The sequence below is a fragment of the Pinus tabuliformis genome, chromosome J (assembly GCF_031772625.1).
Source record: "Pinus tabuliformis cultivar Carrire ecotype Pingquan chromosome J, CPIR1, whole genome shotgun sequence".
NCBI lineage: Eukaryota > Viridiplantae > Streptophyta > Pinopsida > Pinales > Pinaceae > Pinus > Pinus tabuliformis.
This window is the reverse complement of record NC_142295.1, coordinates 1,559,066,030-1,559,083,329: the sequence shown is the minus strand read 5'-3', so window position 1 is coordinate 1,559,083,329 and position 17,300 is coordinate 1,559,066,030. Positions and strand designations below refer to the sequence as shown.

The following is a 17,300-nucleotide window of genomic DNA, read 5'->3' as shown; positions in this document are numbered from 1 at the left end:
CGCTATGCAAATTTGTTAATTGTGGTTAAGGCTCGACTGTATAAACTATGGTACAAGTTATTTGTGCTATGCATCCAATGTTGCGCTTCTGATTAATTGTGCATAATCCCTAAGATACACATGTTAACGTGTCATGCAACTGTGGCAGGCGGATTATTGATTATGTATGATAAATGATTTTGTTTTGAAACGGTAGAGCCTATGGTTCGGGTTATCTAATATATGCATTATGCATTATAGGATGAATTGCATCCATTGAGGCGTTCTAATTATTTATTCGTATTGCATAAGATATATGTCGGTGGTACTTTCGGCCATGACAATAGGAATATGAACATGCTATATGGCAAAGCTAGTTATTGTAAATGGATGACCTGATCTCCATAAATGTTGGATTGAATCCTCAAAGGAGGGATACTCGAATGCGGGATATTGAATAATATTGATTGATTCCTCCTCTGTGATGTGATGTAGGCATGGGTAGAAGTGCTTGTGTTAGCTTTGTTATGAGGTAGTTGTATATGAACGCGTGTGACAACCATTACATCTAAATTTATTACAAGCTAAAATTAGTAAAGGAAACCAATATGTTGCCTTTAATACTATGGCTAGGAGGTGTCTACTGAAAGAGGACCCAAAGTTGATCATAATTCATGGAACAAGCTACCAATTAACCTTAAGCACAATGCAAGAATAGGATGAAAACCTTAAGCATGACCACCAACTCATCGAATGGCCTTGAGGCTGCAATATGCAAGAAGAGGATGAAAAACATTGACTTTGAAAGCTTTTACAACCAGAGAACCTTAAAACCCCAACTCCCTCCTTAGGACAAGTGTATTTGAGTTTACCAAGAGTTGGCTTCCAACACACCCAACGCTCAATGCCAAACATGACATGGTACACTAAAACACAAAGACCGTAAAACCTTTCAACATATCGACAAAGTACACATTCTTCCTTGAAATACACATTCTAAGGAAACCCACAAATGACTTCTCCTCATTTTGAGGATGGTACATAAGTTAAATTGGATTGCATAGGGATTTCTTAACACAGGGTTCAAAATTATTACAACAATATACTCATTAATCACTAAATATGTCATTTGTAGGAATTGCAGTTAGGTGGGGAGGATAACACTCCTATCCATTTTTAAAGCTACACCCAATTAATAAGTTCTCCATGTGCCACAATAAATGAAATTTTTATGACTATAGTGACACATCCCTCGAGATTTCCTTCCACACCAACACTTTTATCCATGAACTAAAGAGTGACTATTTCATTATTATATTATACATACATGTTAATATAAGCATTAAAATTTGTATTCCTTTGTAAAAAATGCTAGTCCAAGAGATACATTTGATCACCTTGTCTTGTATCCAATATCCAATGTTGACCCCTATATCCTTAGATCTAGAGTGAAGGTTTCATTTCTAATGTTGTGTTTGAGCTTAAATTCTAATTAAATATTCTCCTCTCCTTGTAAGAAGAAAAACTCTAGCTATTCTCGCTTTCCAATGTAACATTTCTGCAATTTTATGTATTCTCCTCTCCCGATAAAAAATAAAAACTCTAGCTATTCTCGCTTTCTACATGTAACATTTCTTGCATTAAGGGTTCCCTGTATTATGAGTGCGAAGAAGCTTACCGTATACTAATTACTAATTTGGAAATAAATACATGGGGTGTCTTTCTCGTCCCCTCAGTTGAAGAATGGAATTGGCACATACAATCCTACCTTGTGCAACCTCCAACTTAGCAGAATTTCGTCACATACTTAAAAAGGAAGAGCATGTAAATATTCATGCACACTCTAACATCAACATCAATGGCGATGCCTATCTCATCCATTGTCATAGCCCAACTGTAGCTTCCACTACCATTAAATGCAAAACCACTGACAAACAGAAACAGACACAGAAGCCAAACGCCGTTATTGATACTTACGAAGGTGTGGCTTCATATTTGCAAGCTTGTACACACATATTCAGATTTGGGTTTCATGGAAATATTTTCTTGCTAAGCAAACTAATAAACCTCTATACAAAGTCGACCGCATGAATTATGCACGACTGGTTTTTGAAAATTCCCCTAAACGGGACTGTGTTTTATGGAATGTGCCCATCAGAGGGTACGCCATGAATGGACCCTGTGAGGAAGCCCTCCTACTCTATTCCCAAATGCGGCAGAAAGGCATACAGCCCGATGAACTCATTCTTCCCTTTATTCTGAAGGGGATGAAGGTTCATCATTTTATAATAAGAGCCGGATTGGATTGCAATCTATTTGTGGGGAACGCCCTTCTTGCTCTATATGCAAAATGTGGAAGTATAGAGAACGCACGCCAAGTGTTTAACAAAATGTGTGAGAGAGATTTGGTGTCATGGAACTCTATGATTGTTGGATATTCTCAGAATGGACATGCCTATGAGGCATTGACGCTTTTCCATCAAATGCTGCTAGAGGAGGTGGTACCGGGTCCCGTTACTATGGTTAGTGTTCTCCGAGCATGTACATAGGTCGAAGCTCTTCAACGAGGTAAGTGTGTGCATAGTTACATGATTAGAAATGAGATTGAGATCAACATCTTTGTAGATACCTCCCTCACAGATCTCTATTCGAAATGTGCAAGTATTGAAATGGCACGTCTATTGTTTGACAAAATGTCTTGACAGAGATGTTGTGGCATGACTGCATGCAGTCAAAACACCCACGAATGTGATGTAGGTTGGCTTCACGCCACTGTGCTCCATTTGAGAAAAGAGCCCAAGAGAATTTTCAGCATGCCCGTTCATACCAAGACCCTCAATAATGTCTTGACCGTTTCAGAGGGGCTATTGCGAGGTTTGCGTAATGGAGTTCGGACAGATTCAGGACGGGGGGGTTTTTGCATTTTAAGACGGTGATTCGAGGTTTTGTTTCTGAAGCATAAAATCTCTGTAGCGAAAATGAAGTCTTCTCTGAGGAAGCTGCGAGGGTTTTCACTCAGCAAACATGGAGTTAAAGAGAAACTGGGCGCGGTCTATCACAGCCAGAAGCAGCAGCAGCTGCCACCTCCGGCTTCCCTGGACGAGCTCGTTCAAGCTTCCCAGGTACCGATTTCATGGATCATTTTTCAAGTTAGGGCATGCTGTTGCGTTATTTATATTTTCAAGAAAATTGAGCTTTTTCCTTTAAAAGAATTCGCGATAAAGAGGTTCTTGTTGCGTTTTAGAGATAGCCTGTGACGAATGATTTTCAAAAATGAAATGTGAAGCGTTAGTTCTCTTGATGAGTTCAGAATGTAGTGATTTCTTTGATAAATTGTAAAGTTAGGACAGGTTATGATATTTCAGGTTTCAAGCATGGAAGTTGAGCTTTGCCTTAAAATGAATTGCATTTTTTTTTGCCCAAAACGGTTTTCTTCGAGTTATGCAGATCGAATTTAGGCGATGATTTAATCATCTAGACAATTCTAGAGGTTTATTAAGCCCGTCCTAACTTAAAAAAATATAGTGCATGAAATCACTACATCCTAGACTTCTAACATTTAATCCCAATTTTTTTTACACTGGATCTGTAAACCCGATAACAATCACTTCCGACGTAGCATTTCAATTTCTTTAAAAGCAAACCGCGGTTCGATGCTTAAAACTTCCAATATCACAACGGCCTGTCCTAACTTTAGAGATAATCAATGAGGTATTCATTTAAAAGCAAAACTCTATGGCCGTGTGTGAAACTAAAATATCACGACAGCCTGTCCTAAGTTCATAGATAATCACTGAAGTGTTCCTTTCGAATGAAAGATTAATTTCCATGGGTAAAAGTTCAAATATCAGGATAGCCTGTCTTAACTTCACAGATAATCAATGAAGTCGCTAGATAGAAAATCCTAGAAGTTTTTGATCACAGTGGCGGAAAGAACATAACTTGTTAGGTCATTGAGATGTTGCCTTTGGCAATCGGTGACCCCAGGGCTTGATCTCGTCACCTCTGGCTGGCATGTGTAAAGGGCTATCATGCTATGTTGAGGGTTGATTGTTATGTTATTTGAAGTTTTATGCATGTAGGTTGAGCTTTACCTTCAAATGAATTGTAGCATTATGTTAAAAGGGTTCTCGTTGAGTCTTTGTTGTTAACGATTTGCTAAGTTGATCAAATTTAGGGCTGTAAACATGAATCATCACGCTTCTAGATAATGCGAGAACTTTTGTGTGTTATGTAACATGTTGAAGTGCAGAACTGAGTGGCTCGTTGAGAGGTTTACTTTTGCAATTGTTGATTCTGCACAGTTTGAACTTGTGACCTCTGGCTGGCATGTGACAAGGGCTAATCGTATGACTCGCTGAACCTAAATTGAGTGAAAAATACAGCTCAAAACACTTCAAGTCAATGAGAAGCCATCTGCTCTGGAGGAATTAAATTGTCTATGAAATTTAAATACAGAAATTTTGAGTCTTAATTAGCTTAATGTTGCTTAGGTTCCATTCCCAGAAAATGATTGGCATTAGGAAGTTTGAATCTCTTTTCATTCAACAGTGCTGTTTAGATAATATCTCAGCACAGTCGTCTTCAATATCGTTTCATGCTGCATGCTTTGATTTTTGGGGTAATTAAGATTTTATTAAAATACAACTTGTAACAAAATGAGGATAATAATGGTTTCCCCTGTTGATTCTGAGTATGTGCTATATTTTTCATTGCTTTACATCTTTCAAAAAAAGAGAGGACTTTAACATCTCCTTACTTGAAATTCCTGGTTTAAACCCTTATATGTTCATATTGAATATTTTGTTGCATGTGCTGTTAATCAGGCATAAGTTTTATTCAGTTCTGAGTAAATATTGCAGCTCAAAGTACAACAAACCTAAACTTATAAAAGTTTCATTCTAACACTTTTTCATCCAACTTTTAATTTACTATTAACAACCACTGAAAGTCGTCCCCATTCTACTAATCAGCTATAGTTAGCTTATCTTAATTAATTAAGCGTAAGTTGTATCCAGTTCCAAGCAAAATGCTGCAGTTCAAAGTACAACAAATATACTAATAAAAATCATATTCTAACCTTTTGCTATCCAACACATTATCTTAAAATTTATATCCATGAATAACCTGTGGCAGTCATTCCTAATCTAGTAAGTACTAAGCAGCTAGAGTTAGCTTATCTAAAACTACTTCTACATCATGCATTTGCCATTTTAAACACAAAGTCAAATTCTTTTTCGTTATTGAGAGTGTTTATGCTAAAGACAATAAGGGTGGCTCTTAAGTTTTTTGTTTATGTGCTACAGAATCTCCTCTACAGTAAGCGAAACCATTCTAGGTGCGGGGTAGGATGTGCAGGGTTGAGAGGGAGACAGATGCTACTTGCCTTCCTTTGTTCTCTCGACTCAGCAACTTGTCTGTTTGCTAAACATTAGAGGAATTTTTAACCTTTTAGAAGTTGATTATATGGGAGAAGACAGTCAGGATTCAAAATAATAAACTTATGTTCTTTAATGAAATACCACTGGAGTGTTTTTGGTCATTCGTACTGAAAGAATTTTTGGTCATTCTTACTTTCATCTACATTTTTGTAATTAACTTGTACTTCAGACTCTTTTTTTTTTTAATTTTTTTTTTTCAACTCGTGTCTCCCATATCTCTCTTACTTTCCAACTATGTTGCATGGAGAGTCAACATGTGCCTGATGACAAATCCCTTGTACCCTGCATTCCAGTGTTTTGGGGACTTAAAAATGGCTTGGGAATGTCCCAGAATAGCTGGGGGCATCATTGGAGACATGGGAACTTCTAGGGCATTCCCAATCCGTCCCTCACAAAAATATCTGGGACAGTCAACTGACCCTTGAACCTACTGACAGTTCAAGATTATATCTATATATAGATATATATAACCTAAATCCATCCTTGCACCTGCCTGAAGTCTAAATCCTACCTGCTTCTAATTTTCTAAATCCTACCTGTCATCTCAGCATATCATTCTAAAATTGTTCTCAGCAATTCCTTTCTGCGGCGCTGGCACTCACAGACTCCAGTGCATCATACTCTCAGTCAATACTTGCTATTCCTCTGCAATTCTTATCCCTGACTGTATTTATAATCTTTATCAGTGTCAGGGGGTGGGCATCAACGGTGGCTTTTGGGATCTATTTAAATTTTCTCTTTGAATTTATTTAAATTCTTATTCACAGTGTTTCTTATTTGCAATTGGAATTTATTTAAATGTTTTATATTTATCGTGGTGAATTAAGAAAAAAATATTATTATTATTATATTTAATATTTTATTATTTTCAAAATTTTAAATATTTATGATTACTATTACTATTATTATTATAATATATAAAATAATTTATATATTATTGCCATCTCCAACTTTCTGTCCCCTGAAAAATTTGGGGGTGCACTCTGGTGGTTCCGGAAACTTACCCACCATCCCTGCTACCCCCCGTCCCAAAGCCAGTGCGACATAGCTTTCTAACTATGTGTTTGCTGCAGCAAGGTGGTACAATTCGAGTTCAATTACTTTTTCCAGAAAGGCAGAAACAAGTTAGTTGCTTGCAGTTGTCTCAAGTTATTTTGCTTCATTGAATAGAGTGAGAAGTCCTCATGAGTCAAGGCCAGTATAATCCCCATGAGATTTGAACCTTTCTGAACATTGCAAGTATGAATTCTATTCACCATTTGGACTGACCATGGAGAGTAGTTGCCTAAGATACAACTGTTTGCAGCTGAGTTAAGGTTACTTTTCACTAATAAATAAACTAAGCTAAATAAAAGTGATTTGTAGACTGGTCATCTAGCATTCCATGAATTCTATTTTACAATTTTGTGGAACTTCCTATTCTTTCTATAGAATTCTGTGGAACTAAATATTCTTTTCATCCTCCCCAATTTAATGGTTTATTCAATCTACTGCTATTGTATTTTACAGGATTGGTCTGTCCTGATCTATATCCCAGGTTAAATGGAATAATTTTCAATTATCTTGGAGTGTATAAGATGTTTAAAACAGAGAAACGGTTTGTAAATTCTTTAGTACTTCCTCTAAGATTGAAAAAAGCAGAGGCTGGTCAATTTCAATTTGATTTACTCTTGCTCCCAGAGTTCATTGTGAAAGTCTTGGATGAGATTTTTCTTAATTTTTTATTTTATTTTATTTATCAGGCAGGGATAAGTGGCTTTTATGTTAATTTCTTGTGATTGCAGAATGGTTCCGAGGTTAATAATTTTTTTCACAGTTATAGCTGGAATCCATTTATTGATAACCTATGTTCCTTCTTGTAATATTCTACATAATATTTGACTTTTTTTTTTTTCAAAGAAAAAAAATGTATATATTAATTAGGCAAAAATATATGCATCTTCTGACTGGCAACTGATTTTTCAGTTTTGCCAAAATCATGACTGGCTGTTTTCTAATCTTCCCAAAAAAAAATATTTGACATTGGTCATCCTGTTGATACAAATTACCTTTTTGTCATTTGCGTTATCCTTAGGCAGAATTGTTTGCAGGAGGCTTGAAATTTCCATTAGTTCCTGTGTAAGTTCACATACTAAGGATTTAGGGTAAGTGTTGCACCATTTTCTTGATCTACACATTACAGAAGCGTCGACCCTAAATCAAGGTGAACAACTTGCTTGGCAAGTTGAATAAATTCTGCCCTAATTGCTTGACGTTCAGGGCTACAAATCTAATTCTTTTCAGATCTGAATCTGTTTATGAGAGATAAAACACACAAATGGCATAATAATCATTTATTGCTCATCATAACATTCAAATGCATGAGATCCACGCCTTCCAAGTCACTTTCATGATGGAACAATTGACTGCATAAACAGTTTAATTTTTAGCCTGTTTCCATTGCTTTCTTGCAATCATTCTGATAAATCTAGCAACAGAGAACATCTCCAAGGACAGAGTCATGCCAAAACAAGATGAACAATTTGACTAATATAATTGGAATGATCTATGTTATTGAAGTTCGATGTCTGGAGTTTGAGATCACATTATTCTAATCTGCAAGTATTCATGATGGGTTTGGTATTTTATAGCTTGATACATCTTCTAAAGACTCACATTAACGCATGAACAAGCCTATCTCTCTGCCCTTTGGAATTTATGAACAAGGTTTGCTACTCTGCAACCAGATCACACTCTGCTCTGTCAAAACGTTTCCTTTTTGAAAATTTTTGCATGACTGATATCTCAGGTATATCCAAAACTAAATCAGTGCTGATAACAGCCCAAACATCCACTCAATAATACTAGCATCACACTGGTTCTATCTTTTGTTACTAGGAGTTCAAGTACTAGCTTTTACTGCAGAATTCTTGAGATCATGCTAACGTCCTGAATGATCAAACTTTGGGGTTTATTTGCATCATTGTTATGTAAACTTTCTTGTTTTGGAACTAGTATATATCTTCTATTTTTTATTATTATTATTGTGGATGCATTGTTTTACATACATAGTCTTGTGCTTTGGTGCTGGTGTCTTTCTGTCATATCTGAACATCATTAATGTGTTTATTTGGCACTAGTTTGACCATTGTATGTTGGAATCTAAACTTTGATTTCATTTACAGCACTGCTCTCTTGAATTTTGGAAAATTTTGACATTGTTTCAAATTTGATTCATATTTGAAATAACACTTGAATGCTCATTAATTGGTATACATCTGGAAGCACTAAGGGAGCATTTCTATGTTGTTTCATCTTTACACAGGGTACTTCCTAACTGTTATTCTACCCCGATTCAGAGGAGCAGCCAAGATTTTATCCATAGTTTCTTTCCTTCCAACTTTAGATGGGATCTCACCTCAACCTTCTGCCTTGGTGGTCAATCAACATCTTTGATGCCTGTTCGGGGTTGTGCCATATTAGGTTACAGATCATACATAATCAGACCGAGTTATGGACCAGCTCCAGACAGATCCAGAGTATGGCGCCTTCCACCCATTAGGGGTAAATCAGCTCTAGACTGATCCAGAGTATGACACCTTCCACCTATTAGACTAGGCCATACATAATCAGAGCGAGTTATGGACCAGCTCCAGACAGATACTTTGCAGATCCAAAGTATGGCACCTTCCACCCATTAGGGGTAAACCAGCTCCAGACAGATCCAGAGTATGGCACCTTCCACCCATTAGGGGTAAACCAGCTCCAGACTGATCCAGAGTATGGCACCTTCCACCCATTAGGGGTAAACCAGCTCCAGACTGATCCAGAGTATGGCACCTTCCACCTATTAGACTAGCCCTACATTCAGCAGAGTAGAGATAATATTTTCAAGAGTTTCCTTGCTTGGACATTAGATGATAGGAGAGCATTTTGCATATGTTCTTAGGATGCTTTTGTGCAGATTATAGTGGGTTGGTAAGGGATCCCCCTCCCCAAACACCCTATCAGCATAGTTAAGACTTGAGTTTAGGGTGGCTTTAATTATCTCTGGTAATAGAAAATGATACGGAGGATTGTGCATAACCCACCCCCTTTTTGATTCCAATAAGCAGAGGTGGTCACTATGGTAATCCGATTTCAATTTGTAGTTAGAAAATGGGGTCACAACTTTCCATATTTTTTTTTTGTTTTGTCTTTTTACATCAAACAATAGTATATTTATTATAACCATAGTCAACTAAACAAACAGGAAACAATTTATTTGACAGGTGGAAGAAGTGATAGGCTTAGAGAAATTGAATTGTAGGCCATGCTTCTTGACAAATTGATGAACAGATGTCTCCTTACTTGAGATTTAGGTTGGCACCATGGCACCATCCTGTCCATCATTATACACTAATCTTGTCATTATCTTCTTCACTGTGAATGACTGGCTGTTCCCTGCAAATAGATCTGGGCATAGAGGAGCCAATCCAAGAACAGTAATCTCTAGCACAAGACAATATTAATGATCTAAATACCTAATCCTGAAGCTTGAGTTTGATTTTTCTCTACTGGTTCTGAATCTCTGATTGAGAATCTCCCACTCGTCATTATCAAACCTTCTCCTTCATCATTAGCATCAGCTGCATTGCTGAGGTACGTTGGTTGGTTGTCATTGGACTTGAGAGCTTGAAGTTTCAAATGATTATAGTAACAGACAGCCAGAAAAGCCAGTCCACACCCACTCAAGTTTATGACTGTAACCTTTTCATTTATTACAGACAAAGATTATGTTATGAGCAGCCAGTCCTTGACAAGACCAGCAACATTCATAGTCAAGGCTGAAGTCTTTCCTATCAGAAGAAACAATGCAAGATTAAGAGCCAAGGCACAAGCAGAATGTCATGTAATCCAAATCAAAGGAAGAGACCCTGATTATCAGAAATGGGTATTCTACTAAGGCCCAAGGGGTGCTGAGAAAAACAAGGCAACAAGGAGCAACAAAGATGTGATGGGATTCAACTTAATCCCTTTTGATGTTCGTGGAATTTGTATGAGAACCAATTGGGTAGTCTCACATGCAACTGCACTTAACTGGAGAATCACCTCCCATGCATTCATCTTGGCCTCCCCATAAGCTGAAATAGTAACTCCAATGGATATGGCCAACATATTGGCCTCGGGCTCACCTTTATAAGCTTCTTTCTTCAGGGAAACCACAATCAAATACACAGCAATGGGAATTAGAGCTTTCAGCATTTGAAATAATGATACTGAGAGGAAAACATAGGCAGAATTTGAAAACCAGAGACCCAAAGAATACACTTATCAATACTATGGGTTCAACGAGCTTGAAGACTCTTACAATAGCAACAGCCAGTGTTGAGTAGAAGCCCATGTGAATCATGGTGGAACTGATCACACTAAAGTTGTCAAGCAATGGCAACTCCAATGGATATGGCTAACATATTGGCCATGGCCTCACCTTTATAAGATACTTTCTTCAGGGGAACTGCAATCGAATGCATATCAAATGGGCACAAGAGCTTTCAACATTTGAAATATCGATACTTTGAGAGACATGCACCAAAGGCTGCATCATTTAGGATTTGTACTCAGTTTAGGTGTCATATTCAAGGGGAAGTTGTTATGCTTTCCACCACTTCATAGATTGTTAGAGTGATGAAACAAAAGAGGCTCCCTCTTGAGGCTAGATTATGTCATTCATATCAGCTGTGTTGTTGATGTCCTAGCTCAGCCAGGTCTTGCCAAAACTCTGTTGAGGTTCAAAATTTATTATAAACTGAAATGTCTTCACAAGAATTGACCTCATAAAATGCCATAATCACAAGATATTCCATACATGGCTGTGATTATGGCTCGCAAGACCCTTAGACTTTGAGCAATGAGGCTCGCAACATCACTTATGATTATGCACTCTACAATTCTGTCACCAGCTGAATGTCAAGCAATTGAACCGCGATTTAAATCCTATTTTGTCAGCAATAAGTACTATACTTTGTCTTTATTTAGTGTAGAGAACCAAGCACTTATTCTGCTCATCTATAGAAGGGACAATGGTTGTTTGCCTATGAGGTATAAGGAAATCCTATCAGATGTTTTGTATTTTCGTATGGAATTGAATCATACTCCTGCACACTGTAACATTCATATATATCAACCTATAGAGGCTTTAATAACACCTGGTATTCTGGTTAGTGATTTTATTGGACCTCATGTGCATATCCTACATGCACAGGATGGACTATTCATATGTTACAAGGTATTATTCTTCTTATTTAGGGTGCACATCTTCAGGTGCTCAAGAACGATTACTAGAACAGTCAATTAATTCTGCAATTTAAAGGATGAAAAAGGAGGTTATAGGAGTCTAGTTTTGGTTCTCATCCGCAATGTCACACTAGTCTGCCTGGGCATGGTTCTCATGGTTTAATAGTGACTTGAGGATTCATAATACCACAGATCACTAAACACGAACAGCTAAGGTAGCCCAAGGACAATAGCCATCTTTACACATTAATTAACAGGTCTTACATTAATTATCCTAGGGGGGTTTAATACTTCCAAATGCTTAAAAAACAGTTAGCAGAGCATTCACATTACACATTCCAACAATCTTTTCTATAAACCAACCAAATGCAGTCAGGAGAGCCCTCCTTTTACACTATACAACCTTATCGTTAGTATGATCAACCTTATTTTAATATATAGTGTGACAAACCGTATGTGACAGGCAGGTGGAAAACTTTTCTCGCAATTGACTAAGCGACGTCCTGCGAGCCAGACTTGAGACGGAAACCCTCATCAGAAGTTTATGCTTGGCTCTTTTCCAAACAAATGAAGAGTCAATGAGGTTTTGTGTAATCACTTATGGTATCGTATTGGGTTATTGTTAGAAGCGATAATTGGATTCGGATTCTCATCGAGTGAGTTGTTCTGCTTTCTCAATTTGAGAGGGTTTGTTTGGAGGGAAAAACGAAAGAGGACATACAAGAATAGTGAGGGGAAAGATGCAGAGGAAGAGGATTGAGAACATCGCCAGCAGGCAAGCTACATTTTCCAAACGTAGGTGGATTGCTGAAGAAAGCTTACGAGCTCTCGGTGCTCTGCACTGCAGAAGTTGAACTTGTGATTTTCTCCCCAGCAGGAAAGCACTATGAACTGTTTTTTAGTGCAAATCCTACTATTTTGATTCTAATAATCATGGCTATGCAAACCTCATGAGATTCTTACTAATAACCCTGGTGGTGCAAGCCCTAGTAAGCTCGATGTTGAAAAACTTAGTGTAAAACCTCCAAATCGCTGGTTTTGTTGTAGTGCTTATTGGAGAGTATATAAAAAATTTCACACCTTTTTATGAGATATGGGAGGAAAACATGTTAAAGATTTTTAATAAATATAAAATTTCCAAAATGATGCTAGTTACGTGTGATTCTTTTTTCATTGTTTGTGATTATGAAAAATGAAACTCAATGTTTTTTCATTAGTGCACACATATTTCATTATATAATTGCATATAGAAAATTCATTCCAGAGCCGATAACAATAAAAATGAAGAATTTATGGTCCAACGTTATGTTTAAGGGAGATGTTTAAGGATGACGTTTGAATTTTGTTTTTCATTTTAAGACATTTGGAGCAAATATTAGGAAGGACTTTGAGAAAGGATTGTCCTTGAGTTTCAAAAATGGAGTTGTTCCTTTCCAGCCATATGCCCCAAGTGACCATCAAAGGGAGAGCTCATATGTTTTTTGGATGTTTTCTTTATAGCCATTTTTTTACACATATCCATAGAGTCCCCATGCCATTGATGTGAATTACTTGTTCGGTTTTTTTTAACCAAAATTTTTAACCAAACAAGAAAAATTAAAAAAATGCCTCAAGATCAAAGACTGAAACAAATACCTATTGACATACCTTTTAAAGTATGGAAAGAACTTGTAAAATCATATGAGAAGTTGGATGCACAAAGAAAAGCCGGCAATGAGAGCATTCAGGTATTGAATTTTTCATTAAACATTATTTAGAATGTATTAATACTTATAAGTATCTTAGACATGTATTTGTGTGAAAATAAATTGAATTGGTTTATGTTTAAGGACAAGGCATCCAAGGTGAGGTTAACCAAGACAAAAGTCACTCATCGTAGTGGCCAAAAAGGTTTAAAAGCACTGATAACAACCTTTGTAAGTATATTAAACATGTGATATTTTTTTAATAAATTTTGTACTAGAAGAAAGTCATTGTTATCTAATTTCTCCCTATTTACTGATTGATAGGAACTAAAATATGGAAGACCTCCAAATCATTTGGAAAAGGAGGTGCTGCAGCAAAAGAGATGGGTTGAATTTGTTGTTTGGATGGACTCTATGGTAAGTAATTTTAGTTGGATTTCCAATATACTTTTAAACCATATTTTCATTTTATTTTTTAGTACTATTAGATATTATATCTTACCTCATTTTATGGTTAACATTGTATAACAAAAACATGCGTTGTGTTATGTAATTAATACTAACATGTAATATTGATTTTTTTTGTCAGAATGCTATAGGTAATGATTGCCAAGACGATGATCCAAATTATGTTCAACATATATCAGGAGATGATGAGGATGAGGATGATGGTGGTGAAGGAGGAGATGATGATGATAGTTGCGGTGTTGGTGATGATGTGGATCAGAGTAATGAGGATGGTCAAGATGATCATGAGGATGATCTTGGTGGTGGTAGCTAGGCATGCACATGCATTGTTTTTTATGAAGAAATTATTGTGTAGAATGACATTGTTATGTTTAGATGGGTGTTGTGAATTTACCCTATATCAATGAGACATTTTGATTTTGTAATCATACGATGAGTTTGATTTATGTATGTTGTTAATTTATCGTAGAATAACGATATTCATGAAATATTTTGATTTGTTAATCATATTTGAATTTTACTTGTTTTGATTAAAAATAATACTGATTTTATTAGTATTATGTTGCTATTTTATACATGTTTTGAAAATTGTTAATGACACATTGTTATTTTTTTGGATGGATGTTGTCAATTTCTCTTAAATTTCTTTACAAATGATTTTGAATTGTGATATCTGCTTTAATGATATTTAGAAACTATCATATATTTCACTATGAATCTATAAAGGGGGTCATATATGTAAAGAAAAATATACTCTATATAAGAAGTCAAATGCGGATGTAACCATGGATGCAAAATTGGATGTTAAACTAGGAATTAATACAAAATGCAAACAATTGACATACAAAGTGTTTTAAATTAGAAGTGAAAAATTGTGCAATAGTTGACACAAAGAAGGGAACAAAACATGGCATACAAAAGGATATCAAATTGGGCAAAAACAAGGACACATAAATGGGCACCAAATTAGATGCAAAAAAAGACAACAACTAGATGTAAAATAAGATGCAAAGTTGAGCGTTAAAAAGAAGCAAAAAACGTTACAAATTAATATGCCAAATGATGATGCAAATAATGGTGTAAATTTGAGATGCAAACTTGGGTGCAAAAAAAGGAAAAAAAAAAGATGTAAGAAAAGACATAAAATAAGATGCAAAATGGGGCTGAAAAAAGGTGAAACCAAGGATGCCATATTGGATGTAAAAAATGATTCCTAATCACATGCAAATTTAGGCTCGAACTCAGACACAAAATTATATGCAAATGTGGACACAAAATGAGGCAAAAAAGATGCAAATTTGGATGGTGAAAACGATGTAAAACTAGACACCAAAAAAATGCAAAATTGGATGAAAAAGTCGGTGTAAATAATGGTGCAACATTGGACACAAGTAGACACAAAAAAATGGTGCAAAAAGGGGCATAAAATAGCTTAAAATTGGATGCAAAACTTGGTGTAAAAACAAATACAAAAGTAGACGTAAAAAATGGCTCTAAATTGAATGTACCATTAGACACAAAATAAGATGCAAAGGTGGACACAACACATGACTCAACATAAGATGCAAATATAAATGCAAATTTGGATGCTCAAAATGATGTAACATTAGATGCAAGAGATGGTGTTAAAAATGTTGCAAAATTGGATGAAACAAATGACGCAAAATATGGTGCAAAATGAGATGGGAAAAATGGAGACAAATCAAACGTAAATGTGGATGTAAAAAATGGTCCAAAAAAAGATGCAAAAATGGGCACAAAAATGGATGCAAAATATGGTGCTAAATCAAATTCAACACATGGTGCAAAGATAGGCACCAAAGCTGGTGCAAAAATAGAAGCAAAAACTAGTGTAAGACTAGATACAAAACCTGGCGTAAGACTAGATGCAAAAACTGACACAAAATGGATGCATAAAAAGATGTTAAATTGGATTCAAAATACAGTGTAAACTTGATGCAAATGATGGTGCAAAAATGGAAGCAAAGAATGACACAAAATAGGAAGCAAAAGAGAATGAAAAATAGATGCAAAAAATGACACAAAACTAGAAGCAAAACCTGTCATAAAATAAGATGCAAATCTTGGTTCAAAATTTGACGCAAAAAATGATGCATAGTTTGGTGTAAAAAATGATGCAAAATCTAGCGTGAAAAAGGATGCAAAATTAGGTGCAAAAAAGGACGCTTTAAAAATTGTACAATAGAGCCAGATTTAGCGCCAGGTTGCTCATCACAATTACAAAAAAAATGCACTAAAATCTGGCGCAAGTCGCTGGTTTTGTTGTAGTGCCATGTGGCTGCTCCACATCAATCTGAGGCTCCTCAACCTTAGGAACTAAAATTTCCTCCTCCGCATGTAGCTCAAGCTCCCTCTCAAGGGATACTCACATGGCCTTCTCCTCATCAAACTTGACATCCCTGTGAACCACTGTCATCCGACTGGTTTGCATGTACACCTGATAGTTGTGGGGAGTATCAATGTACCCCACAAAGATCCCCAACTCTGTTGTTGGCTTAAGCTTCTTCCGTGCATCTTTGGTCACATGGAAATAAACCGATGACCCAAAAATCCTGAAGTGATCAACATATGGCCTCTTATTGAAATAAGCTTCCTCTGGTGTTTTACTCTCAAGTATCCAATGTGGGCTATAATTCTGAACATAAACTGATGTGTTGCATGCCTCAGCCCACAAGTGTAGTGGTAGGCCCTGATCATGCAACATTTCCCTTGCTGACCCTACTATGCTCATGTTCTTCCTCTCGGCAACCCCATTCTGTTGAGGGTTATGAGGTGTCGTCAACTCTCATTTATTCCCTCTTGCTGCACAAAATTTCTTAAACTCATTGGAGACATATTCTCCATTGTTATTACTCTGTAGAGCTTTAACCCTCTTGCCTGACTCTTTCTCTACTAATGCTTTGAATTCACAAAACTTTGTGAATGCCTGATCCTTTCTCTACATGAAAAATATCCAGAATTTACGAGAATAGTCATCTACAAATATAACATAATACCTGTGTTTGGTGATGGATACTATCAAGAATGGTCCACATACATCTGAATGGACTCTCTCCAGAATAGACTCTGCTTGACTATCACTATCTCCAAAGGAAGACTTGGTGTATTTTCCCAAAGTACAACCCTTGCATGTATCAACTTACTCAAGCGTACCTTTGCAAATACTGGTAGAGATTTGCTACAATATCTTCAAAGCCCCAAGATGCAAGTGACCCAACCGCTTGTGCCACAACTCACCAATGTCTCGGCTCAACATATTTTCCGCTTTTTAACTCAAAGCAGCACAATCCTCTACCTCTATCTTATAGATATTGTGAACTCAAATCCCTATCTTCTTTACTTGACCCATGGCTATGTATCGAAGGAACACTTTTCCTGTCGAAAAGATCACATCATAGCCTCTATCCTCAAGCATGGCAACGGATACCAAGTTCTTTGTCATTCCGGGTAC

General features: G+C 36.5%; 1 protein-coding gene and 1 pseudogene across 2 annotated transcripts; both read left to right on the top strand.

Moving 5' to 3' along the window:
• The first annotated feature begins 1,903 nt into the window (after positions 1–1,903).
• LOC149233453 (pentatricopeptide repeat-containing protein At3g22690 pseudogene) lies at positions 1,904–2,864 on the top strand (annotated as a pseudogene).
• A 16-nt stretch (positions 2,865–2,880) lies between these two features.
• On the top strand, positions 2,881–14,316 carry LOC149233452 (uncharacterized). 2 transcript variants are annotated; one of them, XM_089376743.1, is made up of 4 exons: positions 2,881–3,101; positions 13,505–13,591; positions 13,685–13,777; positions 13,950–14,316. In XM_089376743.1, the coding sequence occupies exons 1-4, from the start codon at positions 2,958–2,960 to the stop codon at positions 14,139–14,141; spliced, it is 516 nt and encodes a 171-aa protein (XP_089232869.1). In that variant the 5' UTR covers positions 2,881–2,957; the 3' UTR covers positions 14,142–14,316. The 2 variants fall into 2 exon arrangements, with proteins under 2 accessions (XP_089232869.1, XP_089232870.1); XM_089376744.1 differs by lacking the exon at positions 13,505–13,591.
• Positions 14,317–17,300: the final 2,984 nt, after the last annotated feature.

Bases quoted from the DNA above. Each gene is read 5' to 3' on its own strand.
- LOC149233452 (XM_089376743.1), top strand. From the start codon at position 2,958: ATGAAGTCTTCTCTGAGGAAGCTGCGAGGGTTTTCACTCAGCAAACAT. The intron at 13,592-13,684 runs GTAAGTATATTA...ACTGATTGATAG, and splicing joins AAGCACTGATAACAACCTTT to GAACTAAAATATGGAAGACC. The intron at 13,778-13,949 runs GTAAGTAATTTT...TTTTTTTGTCAG, and splicing joins TTGTTTGGATGGACTCTATG to AATGCTATAGGTAATGATTG.